The sequence below is a fragment of the Nerophis lumbriciformis genome, linkage group LG06 (genome assembly GCF_033978685.3).
Source record: "Nerophis lumbriciformis linkage group LG06, RoL_Nlum_v2.1, whole genome shotgun sequence".
NCBI lineage: Eukaryota > Metazoa > Chordata > Actinopteri > Syngnathiformes > Syngnathidae > Nerophis > Nerophis lumbriciformis.
This window is the reverse complement of record NC_084553.2, coordinates 8146686-8169950: the sequence shown is the minus strand read 5'-3', so window position 1 is coordinate 8169950 and position 23265 is coordinate 8146686. Positions and strand designations below refer to the sequence as shown.

Sequence of the window (23265 nt, the reverse complement as noted above, 5' to 3'; positions counted from 1 at the left end):
GCTTCACAGTAGGTATGGTGTTCTTGGGATGCAACTCAGTATTCTTCTTCCTCCAAACACGACGAGTTGAGTTTATATCAAAAAGTTCTATTTTGGTTTCATCTGACCACATGACATTCTCCCAATCCTCTGCTGTATCATCCATGTGCTCTCTAACAAACTTCAGACGGGCCTGGACATGCACTGGCTTAAGCAGGGGGACAAGTCTGGCACTGCAGGATTTGATTCCCTGTCGGCGTAGTGTGTTACTGATGGTAACCTTTGTTACTTTGGTCCCAGCTCTCTGCAGGTCATTCACCAGGTTCCCCCCGTTCTCATGATCATTTTGACCCCACGGGATGAGAACTTGCGTGGAGCCCCAGATCGAGGGAGATTATCAGTGGTCTTGTATGTCTTCTATTTTCTGATAATTGCTCCCACAGTTGATTTTTTCACACCAAGCTGCTTGCCTATTGTAGATTCACTCTTCACAGTCTGGTGCAGGTCTTCAATTCTTTTCCTGGTGTCCTTCGACAGCTCTTTGGTCTTGGCCATAGTGGAGTTTGGAGTCTGACTGTTTGAGGCTGTGGACAGGTGTCTTTTATACAGATAACAAGTTCAAACAGGTGCTATTAATACAGGTAACGAGTGGAGGACAGAAGAGCTTCTTAAAGAAGAAGTTACAGGTCTGTGAGAGCCAGAGATCTTCCTTGTTTGAAGTGACCAAATACTTATTTTCCACCATAATTTACAAATAAATTCTTCAAAATTCCTACAATGTGATTTCCTGGATTTTTTTTTCACATTCTGTCTCTCACAGTTGAAGTGTACCTATGATGAAAATTACAGACCTCTGTCATCATTTTAAGTGGGAGAACTTGCACAATCGGTGGCTGACTAAATACGTTGCATCTCTTGGTAAGTCTGAAGCTGTTGCAAAGCTGAAACTGGTGACTTACATTGGACTTGGTGGGCGGAGCTTTCTTGCTGGTGTATTTGTTGTCCAAGGCAGTGAAAGGAACCTGCGAGCTCAGGAAGGCGAACCAGCGACTGACGTGGCTGAAGGTTCTGCTCTGGTCGGACCAGTCTCCGTGGCCTGCAGGAGAGAGACCCGCACCAAGTTGCAAATGACGACAACTTCAGGAATGTGCCCGAGGGCGCTGACCTTGGAGGGCGGCCCACACGGACAGGTCGGCCAGGGTGAGGGTGTGTCCCACCAGGAAGGTTCTCAGCGACAGGGCCTTGTTCAGCTCGCCCAGGGCCGCCACCAAGTCCGGCTGAGCGCACAGGCGGCGAGCGCTGAACTCCAGCCAGTGGTCCACCTGCAGACCAAGCAAAAGGATGGAAACCTTCCAAGTATGGCTGCAGCTATCCATGATTTCAATAATCTAACCATTAGTTTGCTCCATTATTGGGATGAAAACATTTGTTGTAGCCTCAATGCAAATTGTAGTTGAAATAAACAAAGATTTGTGTACTTGCCATAAGCTTCATTACCTTTTATTTACCTTCCAAGACCGTCTTTTACCACATTTCACCTTCTTTATTTTCTTCTATTCATCTTATTTTACCTTTTATTTACTTTACCCCCTATATTCCTTATTTTACCTTTAATTTAGACTTGGTGCACCTTTATTACCCATCTTTACCTTAAATTTACCTTCTTTTACTTTGTACTTACCTTCTATATTCCGTTTTGTAGTTTTTAGTTACCTTCGTTTATCTTTTGCCACTTGTACCTACTATAATACTTTTAGTACCTTTTATTTACCTTATCTTACCTTTTATTTGCTACTTGTGCCTACTATAATACTTTTTGTATATCTTATTTGCCTTATTTTACCTTTTATTTGCTACTTGTACCTACTATATCACATTTTATTTACCTTCTTTTACCTTTTATTTACTAATTTTACCTTTCATTTACTTCTTTTATTGTCTATATTCCTTTTTTACCTTTTATTTGCCACTTGTACCTACTATATTACTTTTTGTACATTTCATTTACCGTATTTTCCGCACTATAAGGCGCACCTAAAAACCACAATTTTTCTCAAAAGCTGACAGTGCGCCTAATAACCCGGTGCGCTTTATTACGATTCATTTTCATAAAGTTTCGGTCTCGCAACTTCGGTAAACAGCCGCCATCTTTTTTCCCGGTAGAACAGGAAGCGCTTCTTCTTCTACGCAAGCAACCGCCAAGGAAAGCACTCGCCCCCATAGAACAGGAAGCGCTTCACCCGCCCCCATAGAACAGGAAGCGCTTCACCCGCCCCCGGAAGAAGAAGAAAAAACGCGCGGATATCACCGTACGTTTCATTTCCTGTTTACATCTGTAAAGACCACAAAATGGCTCCTACAAAACGATCCGGTTCATAAAAAGACGCAATCTCTCCATCCGCACACGGATTACTACCGTATTTCACAGCAACTGAACCGCACTGTGGAACGGGAGCACGTACGGTGAATATTCGCTCCACAGGGAATGAGAAGTCATCCTTCACTGTGGTTCTAGCTTGCCATGCTAACTTCCACCCATCCAAAAGAGACCTTTCCAGCCGGCGTCATCATAAAAGCTAACTCGAAGGGATGGATGGATGAAGAAAAGATGAGCGAGTGGTTAAGGGAAGTTTACGCGAAGAGGCCGGGTGGCTTTTTTCACACAGCTCCGAAGGCGAACACACCTTCACTAAGACGGGCAGATAGCGCCGGTCGACATACGCCAACATCTGCCAGTGGATCGTAAATGCCTGGGCAGATAGTTTCGGTCACAACTGTGGTCCGACCTTTCCGGAAGGCAGGATTCACAGAACTGCTGGACAACAGTGACACTGACTCCGGTGACTTTGACGAGACGGAACCGGCCATTTTGGATCCCGTATTCGCCCAACTTTTCAATTCGGACACCGAAGACGAAGAATTCGAAGGATTTACGAATGAAGAATAACTTCAGAAGGTGAGCGCTATGTTTATTTTGTGTGTTGTGACATTAACGTTCGAGCAACATTATGTTGCTATTGTTCTACACCATTTTGAATTTTACTATGTTTGTGATTGCACATTTGCGTACATTTTGGGACAGAGTTGTTAGAACGCTGGTTTTCAATATATTATTAAAGTTTGACTGAACTATCTGACTGTTTTTTTGACATTCACTTTAGCGCAGCGTTTTTTTGACATTCACTTTAGCGCAGCGTAGGCGCGGCTTTTAGTCCGGGGCGGCTTATTGGTGGACAAAATTATGAAATATGTAATTCATAGAAGGTGCGGCTAATAATCCGGTGCGCCTTATAGTGCGGAAAATACGGTACCTTATTTTACTTTTTACTTGCTGCTTGTACCTACTATATCACTTTTTGTACATTGTATTTACCTTCTTTTACCTTGCATCTACTCCTTTTACATTTTATTTAGTTAATTTATCTTCTATATTCCCTTTTTTTTAAGCTTTTATTTACCTTCTTTTACTATTTATTTGCTATTTGTATGTACTATATTACTTTTTGAATATTTTATTTACCTTCTTTTACCTTTTATTTGGTACTTGTACCTCCTATATCACTTTTAGTACATTTTATTTATCTTCTTTTACCTTTTATTTACTTCTTTGACCTTTTTTTTTACCTTTCATTTATTTATTTTATTGTTAATATTCCTTTTTTACCTTTTATTTGCTACTTTTACCTTTTTTTGCCTTTAATTTAGTTATTTTATTGCATATATTCCTTTTTTACCTTTTATTTGCTACTTGTACCTACTATATCACTTTTTGTACATTGCATTTACCTTCTTTTACATTTTATTCACTACTTTTACCTTTTTTTTAACCTTTCATTTACTTCTTTTATTGTCTATATTCCTTTTTTACCTTTTATTTGCTACTTGCACCAACTATATTACTTTTTGTATATTTTATTTACCTTCTTTTACCTTTTATTTGGTACTTGTACCTACTACATCACTTTTTGTACATTTTATTTACCTTCTTTTACCTTTTATTTACTACTTTTACCTTTCATTTACTTCTTTTATTGTCTATATTCCTTTTTTACCTTTTATTTGGTACTTGTACCTACTATATTACTTTTTGTACATTTCATTAACCTTCTTTTACCTTTTATTTACTACTTTTACCTTTTTTTACCTTTCGTTTACTTATTTTATTGTCTATATTCCTTTTTTACCTTTTATTTGCTACTTGTACCTACTATATTACTTTTTAAACTTTTATTTACCTTCTTTTACATTTTATTTGCTACTTGTATATACTATATTACTTTTTGTATATTTTATTTACCTTCTTTTACCTTTTATTTGGTACTTGTACCTACTATATCACTTTTTGTACATTACATTTAACTTCTTTTACATTTTATTCACTACTTTTACCTTTTTTTTAACCTTTCATTTACTTTTATTGTCTATATTCCTTTTTTACCTTTTATTTGCTACTTGTACCTACTATATTACTTTTTGTATATTTTATTTAGCTTCTTTTACCTTTTATTTGGTACTTGTACCTACTATATCACTTTTTGTACATTTTATTTACCTTCTTTTACCTTGTATTTACTACTTTTACCTTTTATTTACTGAACTTATCTTCTATATTCCCTTTTTTTTTGCCTTCTTTTACTTTTTATTTGCCACTTGTATATACTATATTACTTTTTGTACATTTTATTTACCTTTTTTTGCCTTTTATTGACTATTTTTACATTTTTTACCTTTTATTTACTTCTTTTATCTTCTATATTCCCTTTTATTTACCTTCTGTTAACCATGTTTGACCTTTTATATAATGCACACACCTCGGTCTGCTCCATCAGGTTGGCTCCATAGAGGCCCAGGGCGGGTGCCACCCGTGCCAGGTAGCGGCTGATGGAGTTGGCATCGTTGAACTGGATGGCGCTGGGAGGAAAAGCCAGCAGGTTGGAGAACATAGAATGAGGAAAGCCAGCAGGTTGGATGACATGCATGGATTGAGGACTTTCTAAATGGTGGACATGCTCACTCTGACACATGGAGGCGATTGTCTTTGCCTTCTTCCACGGACAGCTGCACGCTTCCTTTCACGTGCTCGGCAGTCAGCAGAGCTCCTGGGATGGACGAGAGGCGACAACGTGCTCAAACAAACATCTTCTCCACATAACTCACCTTTCAGAACCATTTAGGAGTGAAAAAAACAGTTCCGACTTGCAAAAAGGTGCTTTTCCAGGCATTCACTTCTGCTTCAACACACACGCTTAAGCTCATATGAAATAGACTGACGGCCATTTATGCAACACGACCAATAAAAGAAGTAAATTAAAGCTGCAAGCAGCGTTGTTCGGGCCCGCGTATTTGGCAGGTGCTAGTCCTAAGTGTCCCAATACTTTAGTCTACTTTTAGTCTGAAGTGTCCCAAGACTTTTGTCTAGTGTACCTACCTTGTCTGCATTGTGTGGGCACGTTGGTGCTTCCTGCTTTTGAGCAGCCATCTTAAAAAAACAGCACCGCAGGAGCATCAGTGCAGCGGGTCTTTGAAGGGTCATAAAATCAAAACCGGAGCAGGTATCACAACTCTTTCACCAACTTTTAATCAGAAGGGTTCAATCTCTCTCCTGTGTTAGTTTGAAGCCGAAACAACAAACGCGCTCAGAGGAGATAATGTTTGAAGAAAGTTGACGGGTTTTTACAAAAATGTTGTGTTGAAGGGGGAATAGCAAACTTCCTGTAGATTTTTGCTGGGGGTTGTCAATGTATGAAATGTAGGTGTAAGTGAGACCTACATTGAGGTTTTTGTTTCATGTCTCTCCGACCTTACAGGCAGTTTTGTCATTTTTTTCTTCCGAGGAGCAGTTTTTTCTCATTTTTATTCAAAAATTGCTGTAGAGCGCAATTTTTAAATTTGGGGTTAGGTTTCTTTATTAGATCACAATTTTTGCCAGTCCTGATGTGTGCGTTCAGTTCGGTGAGTTTTGAAGCATGTTAAGAGGGTCAAATTACAGCTTAAAGAGGCAAAAGTGACTGTTTTTAGTACTTTTTTGTCTTGAAGGGGGAATTGCCAACTTCCTGTTGACTTTTGCCCGAGGATATACAATTATGAAAACTAGGTCTAAGTCAAACCTACATACAGGTTTTTGTTTCATGTCTCTCCGATCTTCCTAGTGGGAGATATAGGCAGTCTAGTTGTTTTTTTTCCTAGGGGGCGCTAGAGCGCAATTTTGAGTTGTGGGGTTCGTTTTTTTTAAAAAAAGGTAATTTTCGCAGGTCCTGATGTGTGGGTCAAATATGGTGAGTTTTGAAGCATGTTAAGTGGGTCAAATTACAGTTTGTTGTGGCGGCGGAAGAATAAAGAATAATAAAACGAACGAATAACAATAGGTCCTTATGTCCCATTGCATAAAAGGAGTCCTTTTGCAATGGGCCATTGCGGGCCCTAATGAAAGGTAAAAGAAGGTAAAAGTAGTAAATAAAAGGTAAAATAAGGTAAATCAAATATACAAAAAGTAATATAGTAGGTACAAGTAGCAAATAAAAGGTGAAAAAGGAATATAGACACTAAAAGAAGTAAAAGACAGGTAAAAAAGGTAAAATTAGTAAATAAAAGGTAAAAGAAGGTAAATAAAATGTACAAAAAGTGATATAGTAGGTACAAGTAGCAAATAAAAGATAAAAGAAGGTAAATGGACCTTCACATCAGACAATCCTAGTGTTCCGTAGTTATCCACAGAGCTTTGTTTATTTCCTAGTTCGCACGGCGAGTAAGAATGTCTTTAACATTTAACACTGAGGACAGAGGCGTCCAAAGTGCAGCCCGGGGGCCATTTTTTGACAGCCTCAAAGCAATAATATAAGACTTATTTTTAACATTTTTATGAGTGATACCCTTCCGGGTCCCCGGGACCAAACTTGAGTGGAGCCCGACAGGTTAAAAAAATAAGAAAAAATAAATCTATACATTTTACTGGTTTTGAAAATGAAATATATCAAAATGGCCCCCACATGCTTTTATTTTGCAAAAATAAATATAATCATTTGATTTATAATTAAAATATATGTATCTATTTAATGCAGTGGCAGTATTTCACAATTTAATAGCACATTTAATTATTTAACAATTTTATTATTTAATGAATTATTCCATGAGTTAAATACATATACCATGGTGTAATTATTTATTTAATAAATGAGTTTAGGATTTAATTATCTATGATTTAATTATTTCATAATTTTATTACATATTTGTCCGTGTATATATGCAGTTTACAGTATGTATGTTTAATTTGTTTATTATTTTACTTGGTTAAATTGAAAATATCTCCCTATATTTATCATAGACCGTTTTATGATTTATTTGTCACTGTTTTAGTGTTTGTGTATAGTGGGATTATAAAACAGAACATTTTTATGATTATTGTTTACATTTTTTAAATGCAAAATTAAGTCTTAATTTAAAATTACTATTATTTTTTTTAAACAATTTTTTGTATTATTTGTTGTTTCGTGCCAACAAAGTGCCCATAAAATAGTAATGATAATAATATAAATATTATCATTATTGTATCATTGATGTATTCAATTATTTAAAAATAAACTATTCATTTGATTTATAATTAAAATATATGTTTCTATTTAATACAGTGGCAGTATTTCACAATTTAATTGCACATTTAATTATTTAACAATTTTATTATTTAATGATTTACTCCATGAGTTAAATACATATATCATGGTGTAATTTTTTATTTAATAAATTAGTTTAGGATTTAATTATCTATGATTTAATTATTTTATGATTTTATTACGTCTTTGACAATTTTCTTACTTGATTATTTACTAAAATAATTTTACAATTTAGTCATCCAATTAGTTTATTCAATTATTTAATGAATTATTCCTTGATTTGACCTTTTAAGTCCCAAGCTGTTTGTTTACATGCTTTTTTTTTATTTCTCTTTGCTATTTGGGCTTATTGGACCCTAATTAGAATAAAAACTAAGAATCATCTTTTCATATGATGTACTTAGTCCATAAGTAACAAACGTGTACTTCATGTTTAGTGACATGCTAATTCTTATTTTTACACTTTTTCCCCCAAATTCCATTGTATGTTATACTCTTCTGACACCACCAGATGGCAGTATAAGTGTCCACATAAGTGGCCACAAGACCCCAATTCAGTAGTGCAGTGTTTTTCAACCTTTTTTGGGCCAAGGCACATTTTTTGCGTTGAAAAAATCTAGAGGCACACCACCAGCAGAAATCATTAAAAAACTAAATCAGTTGACGGTAAAAAGTCGTCGTCGCAATTGTTGGATATGACTTTAAACCATAATCAAGCATGCATTAATATAGCTCTTGTCTCAAAGTAGGTGTACTGTCACCACCTGTCTCATCACACCCTGACTTATTTGGAGGTTTTTTTTGCTGTTTTCCTGTGTGTAGTGTTTTAGTTCTTGTCTTGCGCTCCTATTTTGGTGGCTTTTTCTCTTTTTTTGGTATTTTCTAGTAGCAGTTTAATGTCTTCCTTTAAGCGATATTTCCCACATCTACTTTGTTTTAGTAATCAAGAATATTTCAGTTGTTTTTAACCTTCTTTGTGGGGACATTGTTGATTGTCATGTCATGTTCGGATGTACATTGTGGACGCCGTACTTGCTCCACAGTAAGTCTTTGCTGTCGTCCAGCATTCTGTTTTTGTTTACTTTGTAGCCAGTTCAGTTTTAGTTCCGTTCTGCATAGCCATGCCTTTTCTTAGGGGCACTCACCTTTTGTTTATTTCTGGTTTAAGCATTAGATACATACCTTTTTACCTTCACACTGCCTCCCACTGTTTCCGACATCTACAAAGCAATTAGCTACCTGCTGCCACCTACTGATATGGAAGAGTATTACACGGTTACTCTGCTGAGCTCTAGACAGCACCGACACTCAACAACAACACATCATTTGCAGACTATAATTACTGGTTTGCAAAAAATATTCTTAACCCAATTAGGTGAAATTAGATCATCTCCCACAGCACACCAGACTGTATCTCACGGCACACTAGTGTGCCGCGGCACAGTGGTTGAAAAACACTGCAGTAGTGTACACAATTTTGGAAATAAGAGCTAAAAGGTGCTGTCCACGCATGTGGCCAACTAAGCCTTTAGATAGTGGAACATGTCATGACGTAATTATTTATTTAATGATTAATTAATTTAGTTCATGATTTAATTAATCATTTTACGATTTAACTAATTTTATGTTTTTATTAATCATTTTACGATTCAATTGCTCACTTATTCAATTAAATATATCAACAATTTAATCCATCAATTAATTATTTTAAATCATTATTTTATTAGAATACATTTATGATTTCTTTATTGAATTCATTACTTATTTATTTTATGATTTAATTTTATTATTTTCAAATTGTATTATTTGTTGTCACCGTTTATATTTGTGTATAGTGGGATTATAAAACAGCTCATTTTTTAAATGCAAAATTAAGTCTAATTCAAAATGTATTCTTTTTTTTTTTTTTTTACTTTTTTTTTTTAATTATTTGTTCTTTCGTGCCAACAAGGTGCCCATAAAAAAAGTAATGATAATAACACAATATTGTTATTTTCATTATTATATCAGTGATGTATTTCATTATTTAAAAATAAATATATTAATTGGATTTATAATTAAATATATATGTATTTATTTAATGCATTGGCATCATTAATATTACAATATTGATAATAACAATACTATTGTTATTTTGTATGATCATTATTATTGTTAATATTAATCTAACACCGCTTATTAAATGAGTAACAGTATATTGTTGTTGTAATATCATTAGTGAATTATATTTATATAGCGCTTTTCTCTAGTGACTCAACGCGCTTTACATAGTGAAACCCAATATCTAAGCTACATTTTAAACCAGTGTGGGTGGTAAAGTGTCTTGCCCAAAAACACAACGGCAGTGACTAGGATGGCAGAAGCTGGAATCGAACCTGAAACCCTCAAGTTGCTGGCACGGCCACTCTACCAACCGAGCTATACCGTCCTCATTATGACAAATTATTATTAGTGTCAGTATTGTTTTTATTATCATAAGACTATCAATTAATAATAAACTAATTTAATTGATTTAAAAGTCATTGGTTTAAAATAGTTCAAAGGTTAAAAAGTAAAACAAATATTTATAAAAAATGTTTTAGTGTTTGTGTATAGTGGGATTATAAAACAGCACATTTTTATTATTACTGTTTACATTTTTTAAATGCAAAATTAATTCTTAATTTAAAATTACTATTATTTTTTTAAACAATTTTTTGTAGTATTTTTTGTTTCGTGCCAACAAATTGCCCATAAAATAGTAATGATAATAATACAAATATTATCATTATTGTATCATTGATGTATTCAATTATTTAAAAATAAACTATTCATTTGATTTATAATTAAAATATATGTTTCTATTTAATACAGTGGCAGTATTTCACAATTTAATTGCACATTTAATTATTTAACAATTTTATTATGTAATGATTTATTCCACAAGTTAAATACATATATCATGGTGTAATTATTTATTTAATAAATTAGTTTAAGATTTAATTATCTATGATTTAATTATTTTATGATTTTATTACGTCTTTGACAATTTTCTTACTTGATTATTTACTAAAATAATTTGACAATTTAGTCATCCAATTAGTTTATTCAATTATTTAATGAATTATTCCTTGATTTAGCCTTTTAAGGCCCAAGCTGTTTGTTTACATGCTTTTTTTTTATTTCTTTTTGCTATTTGGGCTTATTGGACCCTAATTAGAATAAAAACTAAGAATCATCTTTTCATATGATGTACTTAGTCCATAAGTAATAAACGTGTACTTCATTCTAATTCTTATTTTTACACATTTTTTCCCCAAATTCCATTGTATGTTATACTCTTCTGACACCACAGAAGGCAGTGTAAGTGTCCAAAAAAAATACATGTAAAAAATATAGTAAAAAATATTATGTATAAAATATGACTATCAATTAATAATAAACTACTTTTGCTTATTTATTGTATGATTTAATTATTTTCAAATTGTATTAACTATTTTTTTGTCACTGCTTACATTTGTGTATAGTGGGATTATAAAACAGCAATTTTTTAAAATGAAAAATTAAGTCTTATTTAAAATTCCTATATGTGGAAAAAGTTTGGACACTAGTGATGGGTCCGGCAACACCGATGCATCGGCGCATGCGTCGAGCACATAGAACAAAACCCTGTGTCGGTGCACGTACCGCTTTTAGAAAGTCACGTGACCGATTATGGGCTGTTTCGGTCACGTGACCGATACGCAAACTGTGTCGCACTGATGCCTCCTCTGTGCCCTGTGAGCGGGTCTTTTCTACAGCCGGAGAAATAATAACTAAGAAGAGAAATAGTCTAAAATTTAATACGTTGGAAAAACTCTTTTTTTTTTTTAAATAAAAATGTGTAAAAAAATAAAATAAAAATAAAATTCCCAGTCCACAAGCGTTCTCTTAGATTTCCATGTTATGATACATGTTCGCATTATTTATTGACTGTTTCTAAAAAATATAAAATTATGTTTTTTAGGGCTGCAGCTAACGATTATTTTTCTATCGATTAATCTATGGATTATTTTTTTCGATTAATCGGTTAATCTATAGATTATTTTTTTGATTAATCTATAGATTATTTTTCCTTTTACCGATTATTTTTTTTATTTAAAATGAAGAGGAAAAAATAAATGTAGGCCAGTTTTTTCAAAAGGCATGGCTTTTATTTACAAAAAAAAAAAGTATGGCCACTCAGTCAACATTGACAACAACATGACAAAATATTCTGTAACAATGTAAACATTTAAAACTTTTAACATTTAACAAAATTAAAAGTAGCTTATTTGCTTTTTAATGTGCAAATATAAAAGTAAACATCCAGTGCAAATCTTAATATTCTGGAATAGTATAAGCATTTCAAAAGTAAAAGTATTGCTTATTTTGCTTTAAAATGTGCAAAAATAAAGATAAACATCCAATACAAAAAAGTGCAAAACGGAAATATTCTGTAACAAGTGTAAACATTTCAACAAAAGTAAAAGTATTGCTTATTTGCTAAAATGTGCAAAAATAAAGCTAAACATCCAATACAAAAAAAGTGTACAGTGTAAACATTTCAACAAAAGTAAAAGTATTGCTTATTTTGCTTAATAACACAACAATGATAGTATGATTAAAGTGAAAGTTAATTGTTGGTTTGTACATAGTATATGTAACTGTTAATGTTGTAAAAGGTATTTGTACAACTAATTAACGTTAGCGTTTGTGACACGTCTTGTGCCGTGGGGTTCTTTCAGGACCGACAGACTGAACGCCAGACGGCTTTGCCAGGTTTACAATCTTTTAATTTTACACAAAGTCTTTTCTCTTCCAACTCTTTTCTCTCCTCGCTTTTCGGCTCCTCTTCCTCGCTCGCTCGTCGTCCCCTGTCTCTGGCTCTCCTCCTCTCTTGCTCCACGTCAGCTTCACTTTGGCTCCTTCCAGTCTCTCTTCCCTCTCTCTCTGCTGCTCCCCTTTTCTTCAGCGAGAGGAGATTGGATGATCGTGCCGAGGTGCGCGGATCGCGCACCTGGGCACGATTGCGGCGTCGCTCCCGGCGCGCCCCGCCTCGCCGCTCGCTCGCCGCCGCCGCCTCTCCAAAGCGTTAAAGAGGAGCGCGTCTTTGTAAACACTGAACAGGCACGCCAAACGCGCCTCTCAGAGCGAAACGGTGCTTTAGTTTATGAATTTACAACGCAGATACAAATGACACATTCATGTTTTTGTGTAATGATGACAACGTATACGCACACGGACGATTGACTTGTTGATGGTGATGACAAGAACGCTGTCGGGGGTTTTCTTTTCAAATGTTCGTTCATAGCCGTTGGGCTGCTATGATAGGCCATTTCCGCTCGACACAGTGTGCATACAACAACGTTATTAGGCCGTTTATTGAAATACTCCGACACTTTTGGCGTGCTTTTTTCCCCTCGCTCGCATCGTCTGCTTTGCGCTCCGCCATGACAGTAGTGTGACGTAAATATGCGACGCGCCGACGCACAAAAACGGCGTCGACGTATTTACGTAACCGATGACGTCGACGCGTCGTTTCAGCCTTAATATTTTTATTTAAATGAAGATATGAAATAATCCTAAATGTAATACAATGACTTGGTTTATATCATTGTATATATTACCGTAGGTCAGTGGTTCTCAAATGGGGGTACACGTACCCCTGGGGGTACTTGAAGGTATGCCAAGGGGTACGTGAGATTTTTTTTAAATATTCTAAAAAATAGTAACAATTCAAAAATCCTTTATAAATATAAATAAAAACCTATCTTTTTTTCCAAATAGCTCAAGAAAGACCACTACAAATGAGCAATTTTTTTGCACTGTTATACTATTTAATAAATCAAAAACTGATGACATAGTGCTGTATTTTACTTCTTTATCTCTTTTTTTCAACCAAAAATGCTTTGGTCTGATTAGGGGGTATTTGAATTAAAAAAAAAAAATCACTGGGGGTACATCACTGAAAAAGGGTTGAGAACCACTGTGCTAGGTCATAAAATCAGTGTCAGTTGAGTCGGTCCATAGGTTGCCTGTAGGGATTTTTTTATGTCCAGCAGATGTCAGTATTTAGTGACACAGTATCAATACAGTTTTGCAATGTGTCGAAACGCTTCATGACGCCTCATCAACCCATCACTATTGGACACCCCTGATTAACAGAAATTCAACCATTTCGACGGTGTTGCATCAGCGTGCAATACTCACATCAGACGCACAGTGTCGCTGTTTGACACCCGTCAGAAGCGTGGAACCACGTCTAAAACCTGTTACGTCACCTTTAAATGTCTTTAATACATGCTTGGGTGTGCTTTTATTACATTAAATTACGAGTGCGCGGTCACGTGATGCCCGGAAGTGACGTAAACAGCTACCTGGGCGGACACTAACTGATGCAACACTCTTGTCAAAATTAAGTCAGTGCCATTTAAAAAAAAAAACAGGAACCCCCCCTCCAAGTACAAGTCGAACATATATAATTATGGTGTTTAAAGTGGCTGCAATGAGTGTTTTTGTCATAATTAAGCTCGTTTTGGGTGCCACGACGACAAGTTTGCTAGCTGCCCGTTGACACACAACAGTGCTAGCAGCTAGCTAGCGAAGGACTGGGCACATTTTAAATGGGATTAAAAATGTGCAACTCACCTAATGGCGGATTGCTCGCGTTGATGATGAGGTTTAACGCCATGGTGTAAAAAAAAATCCGCGGAGGCTTTTACTCAAATAGAGCAAACTGGTGAAATAAGCGTACAGAGTCAAGCAAGGCAGGGCAGACCCAAAAGGATCTTGTGCGTCTTCTTCGTTGGTATTCCCCCACACACACACAGCTCAATACTCCACCCGGCGGTAGTTGGATGAATTGCAACAGAGGGGAATGTTTTTTTTGTGTGTGTGTAGGAAGTTTCTAGCCGGACTGGTAACTTCAGCGCACAGCTCTCTTGCTTTGTTTTGTCTCATGGAAGTCGATTCCAAATCATCTTTAACAACTTGATTTCCAGCAACTCTCGGTAATATGCATACAAAATACATTCTTTGGATGGATAACCGTGGTTATTATGCATTTCGAGTGAACCGTTTGTTGCTTTGAAATGCAAAGTATTTGTAAATTGTCTGTTTTGCTGTTTTTAGTGACGACCGTTCGGATGTAACGACATGAAAATGTAATATATTTAATTTATTATATATTATTGTTATTATTATTATTATGGAGGTATCGTTCATTGTGCTCAAAAACTATTCATACAACCGAGTTTTGTTTAAAATTTAAATAAATGCATTACAAAAATAGCCACCTAATATACATTATTGGCAGAATAAAATAAATAAATAACACTATTCTGTTTTTTTATTTGAGTGTTTAAATATGTTAATTTTTTTCGGTTTTAATTTGATAAACGTTTTCGTGTTTTTTTCTATGACAAATAAAAAAAACGTCGTATGTGCGTCAAATCCAGTTTTTATGACGTCACGCAAATTCCCTAACTGTTTTCCTGTAAATTAATTTGCATTCACGCTGGATTATTTGTTTTTTTGTATCTTGTATTGATGCTTGTCAACGCCCGCAGCCAGGGAAGTATTTAGGTGTGTTTTATTTTGGCATATCCTTGTTATAGAAAATAGTTGTAGCTTAGTCGCTTTATAGTCTGACATATTTGTCTAAGGAAGGACATTTTACAATGGCTTATTACATATTTATATTTTAAAATATGTGTCCGTGTATACATGCAGTTTACAGTATGTATGTTTAATTTGTTTATTGTATTTTACTTGGTTAAATTGAAAATATCTCCTTATATTTATCATAGACCGTTTTATGATTTCTTTTGTCACTGTTTTAGTGTCTGTGTATAGTGGGATTATAAAACAGCTAATTTGTATTTTTACTGTTTACTTTTTAAATGCAAAATTAAGTCTTAATTTAAAATTGATAATAATACAATATTATTATCATTATTATATCATTGATGTATTTAATTATTTAAAAATAAATATATTCATTTGATTTGTAATTAAATGTATATTTATTTATTTAATGCAGTGGCATTATTAATATTACAATATTGATAATAACAGGACTATTGTTATTTGTATGATCATTATTATTGTTAATATTAATCTACAGTATATTGTTGTTGTTGTAATATCATTATGACATATTATTATTAGTGTTAGTATTGTTTTTATTATCATAAGACTATCAATTAATAATAAACTAATTTAATTGATTTAAAAGTCATTGGTTTAAAATAGTTCAAAGGTTAAAAAGTAAAACAAATATTTATAAAAAATACATCTATGTAAAAATGTAGTAAAAAAATATTATATATAAAATATGACTCAATTAATTACTTTAATTGATATAAAAGTCATTAAAAAAAATAGTTTAAAGGTTAAAAAGTAAAACAAATATTTATAAAAAATACATGTATGTAAAAATGTAGTAACAAAATATTATATATAAAATATGACTCAATTAATAATAAAGTACTTTAATTGATATAAAAGTCATTTTAAAAAATAGTTTAAAGGTTAAAAAGTAAAACAAATATTTATAAATAAAAAAATGTAATATATAGTTGAACAAATATTATATATGAAATATGACTATCAATTAATAATAAACTAATTTAGATGATTTATAAGTAATTTGTTTAAAAAAAGTTCAAAGGTTAAAAAGTAAAACCAATATTTATAAAAAATATATGTATGTAAAAATATAGTAAAAAATATTATATATAAAATAAATAAATATGTTTTATTTGTTTTAGTTAAAAATAAAAAGTTGTAAATGTAGGCTGCTGCCAAGGAGAAGAAGATGACACATTTTATAAACTTGTTCATTATGTCTTGTCATGTGACTTCCATTCCTATTGCTGAACTTCAAACAATTAGTTTTGTGCAGGCATGTCTCAGGACAGCCAACACGGCAGATGGGCCGTCTCCAGCAGTGACGAAGACAACGACGAGCTTCCTCTATCGGGTACAACACCCAGACCCCCTCAAGCGGCTCCGTCCAGCCACAGCCCTCCCTCCGCCTCCAAAACCGAGTCTGTCGCGGCCCCGGCACCGGTCAAACCAGAACCGAGTCTCAGTCCGGAACCTTCCCTCGTCATGGGCTCTCAGGCCAGACAGCAGGCCGCTCGGAACCAATCGGAGTCGTCTGCCGCTGGGAAGAGGAAGGTGGCGGCGTCGGATGGCTCGGGCTGGGCGCTGTCTGACAGCGATGAAGATAATGACGACGACGATGATGATGATGAGGCGAAGAGTGTGAAGAAGCCCCCCAGCTCCAAACGCAAGAAAGCCATGGTGGAGACGGAGCGCCCGCCCAGCCCCCACGGGCGCGTCTATTACATCGATGAGCCCGACGACTTCTTCGAAGCCAGTGTTCCTCGTCTGGACGACACCTACAGGTTCTACCTGAACAAGGTGACGGGCCTGGACAGGAAGTACAACAGCGGAGCGCTGCACATCAGAGGTGCGATACTGCTTCTATCTTACATCGCGACGATATCACTGCCACTCTGGCGCTGGCACCAGAGCCACGTGACGTCTGCATTTCACACAGAACTCAGCTCACATCAACACTCCTCGTTTAGATCTGAAAATGATCACTTAAATGCATCATTAATGAATTTAAAATATAAATCAATAATTACTTTATTGCAAAATACGTATGATTGTTTATTTAATTATTTACGATTTAATAAATTTCACAATATTAATAAATATTTCAAGATTTAATTAAATATTTCACAATTTTAATACACATTTAATTCTTTAATGAATTATTTCATGAGTTAAATAAATATATCATGGTGTAATTATTTATTTAATACATTATTTTAGGATTTAATAATCTATGATTGAATATTTCATGACTTTATTAGTATTATTATTAATATTATTTATTATAAAACATTTGATTACTAGGCTCCAGCACCCCCGCGACCCCGAAAGGGACAAGCGGTAGAAAATGGATGGATGGAATTATTTATTAGATTAATTTTACAATTTAGTCATCCAGTTATTCAATTATTTAATGAATTATTCCATGATTTAATGAAATATGTCATGACATAATTATTTATTTAGGATTTAATAATCTATGATTTAATTATTTTATTATTATTTAGTATATATAATTTGATTACTCAATGTATTACATGCATTTTACAATTGAGTCATCTAAATAGTTATTCAATTATTTAATGAATTATTCCATGAATTAAATAAATATATCATGGTGTTATTATTTAATAATCTATGATTTGATTAATTATTTTTTGATTTTAGTACGTCTTTCACAATTTGATTACTCAATTATTTTTTTAATAAATACATTTTACAATTGAGTCATCCAATTATTTATTCAATTACTTAATGAATTAAATTAATATATCATGGTGTAATTGTTTATTTAATGAATTATTTTAGGATTTAATCGTCTATGATTTAATTAATTATTTCATGATTTTATTAAGTCGTTCACAATTGGACTGCTCAATTATTTACTAAAATAATTTGACAATTTAGTCATCCAATTAGTTGATTTAATGAAATATGTCATGACATAATTATTTATTCAATTATTAATTTGTTTAGTTAATGATTTAATTAATAATTTTACGATTTAACTATTTATTTGATGTTTTTACTAATCATTTTACGATTCAATTACTCAATTATTCAATTAAATATCTAAACTATTTAATCCTTCAATAATTATTTAAATTAATATTTAATGATAATAATTTTATGATTTCTATATTGAATTCATTATTTATTTATTTTATGATTTAATTTAATTCAATTATTTTATGATTTGATTAATTATTTTACAAGTCGATTACTCAATTATTCAATGAAATACCTCAACAATTTAGTCCATCAATTATTTATTTAATCATTTAACTAATTATTTCATGATTTAATTAAATAATTAATGAAGAATTATTAATACCATTTATTCATTTCCTTACTTATGTATTTATTCTATGATTTAATGAATTATTTTATGATTTTATTAATTATTTTACAATACAATTATTCAATTGAATATCTCAATGATTTAGTCCATCAGTAATCGTTTAATTATTTAATGAACCATTCCATGATTAATGGAATATTTAACGATTTAATTAATCATATTATTGTTCATTTACTCAATTCATAACTTTTTTATTGAATTTATGATTGAATTGATTATGTCATCATTTATTTAATATTTCGCAATGTAATTTAAGACTGTCAAACTAGGCTGCGTTTATCCAAATATACTTCTTTTTTCTTTCTTCAGACATCCTCTCTCCATTGTTTGGCACCTTGAAGGAATCTGCTCAGGTAATCTTCTCATTTTCTACAATTCCTGCCGTGTGGGAGAGCAACACTTGTTGAAAAGTGAAACTAATTATCCCACTGTTGATATTATACTTTATCTTACAGCTTTTTGTTTGGATCATGGATTGTAACTCTCTTTTAAAGGTCGACCACAATAAGAAGGCCAGAGATCCTTTCCATGACACGAGCATTCTGTTGTTTTATAAGACTTTTTGCTAAAAAAGACCAGTCAAAGATCCTCTATATAACTGGATTGCTCTGCTGTTTTATAAGACTTTTTTCCCTTAAAAACAAAAACAAAACACCAGTCAAAGATTCTCTATATGACAGGAGCGCTTTGCTGTTTTATAAGACTTTTTGTTGAAAAAAACAACAACAAAAACACGAGTCAAAGATCATCTATATAGAAGAGGAGCGCTCTGCTGTTGTACAAAACTTGAGTATATACTCCTACTATAGTACCACACTTACTACTACTACTGCTATTACTACAGTAGTACTACTACTGCTATTACTACAGTACTATCACTACCACTATTACTATAGCACTATCACTACTACTATGACCATAGTACTTACACTACAACTATAATACTACTACTTTTACTGCTACTATAGTACTACTACTACTAAATAAACTTTGATTGATAGTATAATACTACTACCACTACTACTATAATACTACCACTACTACTAATACTACTGTAGTACTACTACCTATGGTACTACTACTACCACTAATAATACTACTACAGTAGTACTAGCGTTACTACTACCACCACTACTACAGTACTATTACTAGTACTCATACTACCACTTAATACAATACTACCACTCCTACTACTGCTATAGTACTACCAATACTACTACTATAATACTACCACTACAACAGCTACTACTATAATACTACCACTTCTACTGCTACTGTAGTACTACCACTACTACTACTATTACTATTACCACCACTACTACTACCGCTACTATTATTTTTATAATACCTTCACTACCACCACTAATAATACAACCAAGGTACTACTACTACCACTAGTAATACTAATACAATAGTACTACTACTACTACTACTGCTACTACTATAGTACTGCCACTACTACTATTATAATAATTCCACAACTACTATAGTACTATGACTACTACTTCCACTATAGTACTACCACTACTACTACTACCATAGTACTACTACTATTACTACTACTATAGTACTTCCACTACTACTACTATAATAATTCCACAACTACTATAGTACTATCACCACTACTTCCACTATTGTACTACCACCACTACTACTACTACTATCATAGTACTACTACTACTACTACTACTACCATACTACTACTTATACTACTAACATTACTACTGTAGTATTACTACTACTACTATAATAATTCCACAACTACTATAGTACTATCACTACTACTTCCATTATTGTACTACCACTACTACCATAGCACTACTACCACTACTACTACCATAGTACTACTACTACTACTTATACTACTAACAGTACTACTATAGTATTATTACTACTACTACCACCATAGTACTACTACTGCTACTTATACTACTAACATTACTACTACAGTATTACTACTACTACTACCATAGTACTACTACTACTACTACCATAGTACAACTACCACTACTAATACTACTGTAGTACTACTACCTACTGTACTACTACTACCACTAATAATACTACTAGAGTAGTACTAGCGTTACTACTACCACCACTACAGTACTATTACTAGTACTCATACTACCACTTAATACAATACTACCACTACTACTACTGCTGCTATAGTACTACCAATACTACTACTATAATACTACCACTACAACAGCTACTACTATAATACTACCACTTCTACTGCTACTGTAGTACTACCACTACTACTACTATTACTATTACCACCACTACTACTACTACCACTACCATTATTACTATAATACCTTCACTACCACCACTAATAACACAACCAAGGTACTACTACTACCACTAGTAATACTAATACAATAGTACTACTACCACTTCTACTACTACTACTATAGTACTGCCACTACTACAATTATAATAATTCCACAACTACTATAGTACTATCACTACTACTTCCACTATAGTACTACCACTACTACTACTATCATAGTACTACTACTAATACTACTACTATAGTACCACCACTACTACTACTATAATAATTCCACAACTACTATAGTACTATCACTACTACTTCCACTATTGTACTACTACCACCACTACTACTACTACTATCATAGTACTACTACTACTACTACTACCATAGTACTACTACTACTACTACTTATACTACTAACATTACTACTGTAGTATTACTACTACTATAATATTTCCACAACTACTATAGTACTATCACTACTACTTCCACTATTGTACTACCACTACTACCATAGTACTACTACTACTACCATAGTACTACTACTACTACTTATACTTCTAACAGTACTACTATAGTATTACTACTACTACTTCTACCACCACAGTACTACTACTGCTACTTATACTACTAACAGTACTACTATAGTATTACTACTACTACTACCATAGTACTACTACTACTACTACTACCATAGTACAACTACCACTACTTATACTACTAACATTACTACTGTAGTATTACTACTACTACTATAATATTTCCACAACTACTATAGTACTATCACTACTACTTCCACTATTGTACTACCACTACTACCATAGTACTACTACTACTACTACAACCATAGTACTACTACTTATACTTCTAACAGTACTACTATAGTATTACTACTACTACTACCACCATCGTACTACTGCTACTTATACTACTAACATTACTACTATAGTATTACTACTACTACTACCATAGTACTACTACTACTACTACCATAGTACTACCACTACTACTTCTACTACTAACATTACTACTATAGTACTACTACTACAACTACTACTACTACTATAGTACTGCCACTACTACTACTATAATAATTCCACAACTACTATAGTACTATCACCACTACTTCCACTATTGTACTACCACCACTACTACTACTACTAATACTACTACTACTATCATAGTACGACTACTACTACTACCATACTACTACTACTACTACTACTTATACTACTAACATTACTACTGTAGTATTACTACTACTACTATAATAATTCCACAACTACTATAGTACTATCACTACTACTTCCACTATTGTACTACCATAGTACTACTACTACTACTACAACCATAGTACTACTACTTATACTACTAACAGTACTACTATAGTATTACTACTACTACTACCACCATAGTACTACTACTGCTACTTATACTACTAACAGTACTACTATAGTATTACTACTACTACTACCATAGTACTACTACTACTACTACTACTACCACCATAGTACAACTACCACTACTTATACTACTAACATTACTACTATAGTATTACTAATACTACTAGTACCATAGTACTACTACTACTTATACTACTAACATGACAACTATAGTACTACTAATACTACTATAGTACTGCCACTACTACTACTATAATAATTCCACAACTACTTTAGTACTCACTGCTACTTCCACTATTGTACTACCACTACTACTACTATCATAGTACAACTACTAGTACTACCATAGTACTACTACTACTACTACTACTACTACCATAGTACTACCACTACTACTTCTACTACTAACATTACTACTATAGTACTACTACTACTACTACTACTATAGTACTGCCACTACTACTACTATAATAATTCCACAACTACTATAGTACTATCACCACTACTTCCACTATTGTACTACCACCACTACTACTACTACTACTACTATCATAGTATGACTGCTACTACTACCATACTACTACTACTACTACTACTACTACTTATACTACTAACATTACTACTGTAGTATTACTACTACTACTACTATAATAATTCCACAACTACTATAGTACTATCACTACTACTTCCACTATTGTACTACCACTACTACCATAGTACTACTACTACTAGTTCTACCATAGTACTACTACTTATACTACTAACAGTACTACTATAGTATTACTACTACTACTACCACCATAGTACTACTACTGCTACTTATACTACTAACATTACTACTATAGTATTACTACTACTACCACCATAGTACTACTACTACTACTACCATAGTACAACTACCACTACTTATACTACTAACATTACTACTATAGTATTACTACTACTACTACTACCATAGTACTACTACTACTTCTACTACTAACATGACAACTATAGTACTACTAATAC

At 33.3% G+C, this 23265-nt stretch overlaps 2 protein-coding genes across 5 annotated transcripts in view; one reads left to right on the top strand and one right to left on the bottom strand.

The window, feature by feature from the left end:
• eprs1 (glutamyl-prolyl-tRNA synthetase 1) overlaps positions 1-14396 on the bottom strand; it is an 88262-nt gene extending 73866 nt beyond the window's left edge. For 2 of the 3 annotated variants that reach the window (XM_061963681.1, XM_061963683.1), the window contains exons 1-5: positions 14235-14396; positions 4994-5078; positions 4791-4890; positions 1145-1301; positions 939-1075 (exon numbers count right to left, since the gene is read on the bottom strand). In XM_061963681.1, coding sequence (XP_061819665.1) covers positions 939-1075; positions 1145-1301; positions 4791-4890; positions 4994-5078; positions 14235-14277 — 522 coding nt within the window. In that variant the 5' untranslated portion in view covers positions 14278-14396. Of the gene's footprint in view, positions 1-938; positions 1076-1144; positions 1302-4790; positions 4911-4942; positions 4970-4993; positions 5079-14234 lie in introns of those variants that run through there. The other variant, XM_061963682.1, reaches the window with a different exon arrangement.
• A 62-nt stretch (positions 14397-14458) lies between these two features.
• The window catches only part of tdp1 (tyrosyl-DNA phosphodiesterase 1), a 45696-nt gene continuing 36889 nt past the window's right edge, over positions 14459-23265 (top strand). The window contains exons 1-3 of one of the 2 annotated variants that reach the window (XM_061963678.1): positions 14459-14596; positions 16482-17064; positions 18886-18929. In XM_061963678.1, the coding sequence (XP_061819662.1) occupies positions 16494-17064; positions 18886-18929 (615 nt within the window). In that variant the 5' untranslated portion in view covers positions 14459-14596; positions 16482-16493. Of the gene's footprint in view, positions 14597-15084; positions 15171-16481; positions 17065-18885; positions 18930-23265 lie in introns of those variants that run through there. The other variant, XM_061963680.1, reaches the window with a different exon arrangement.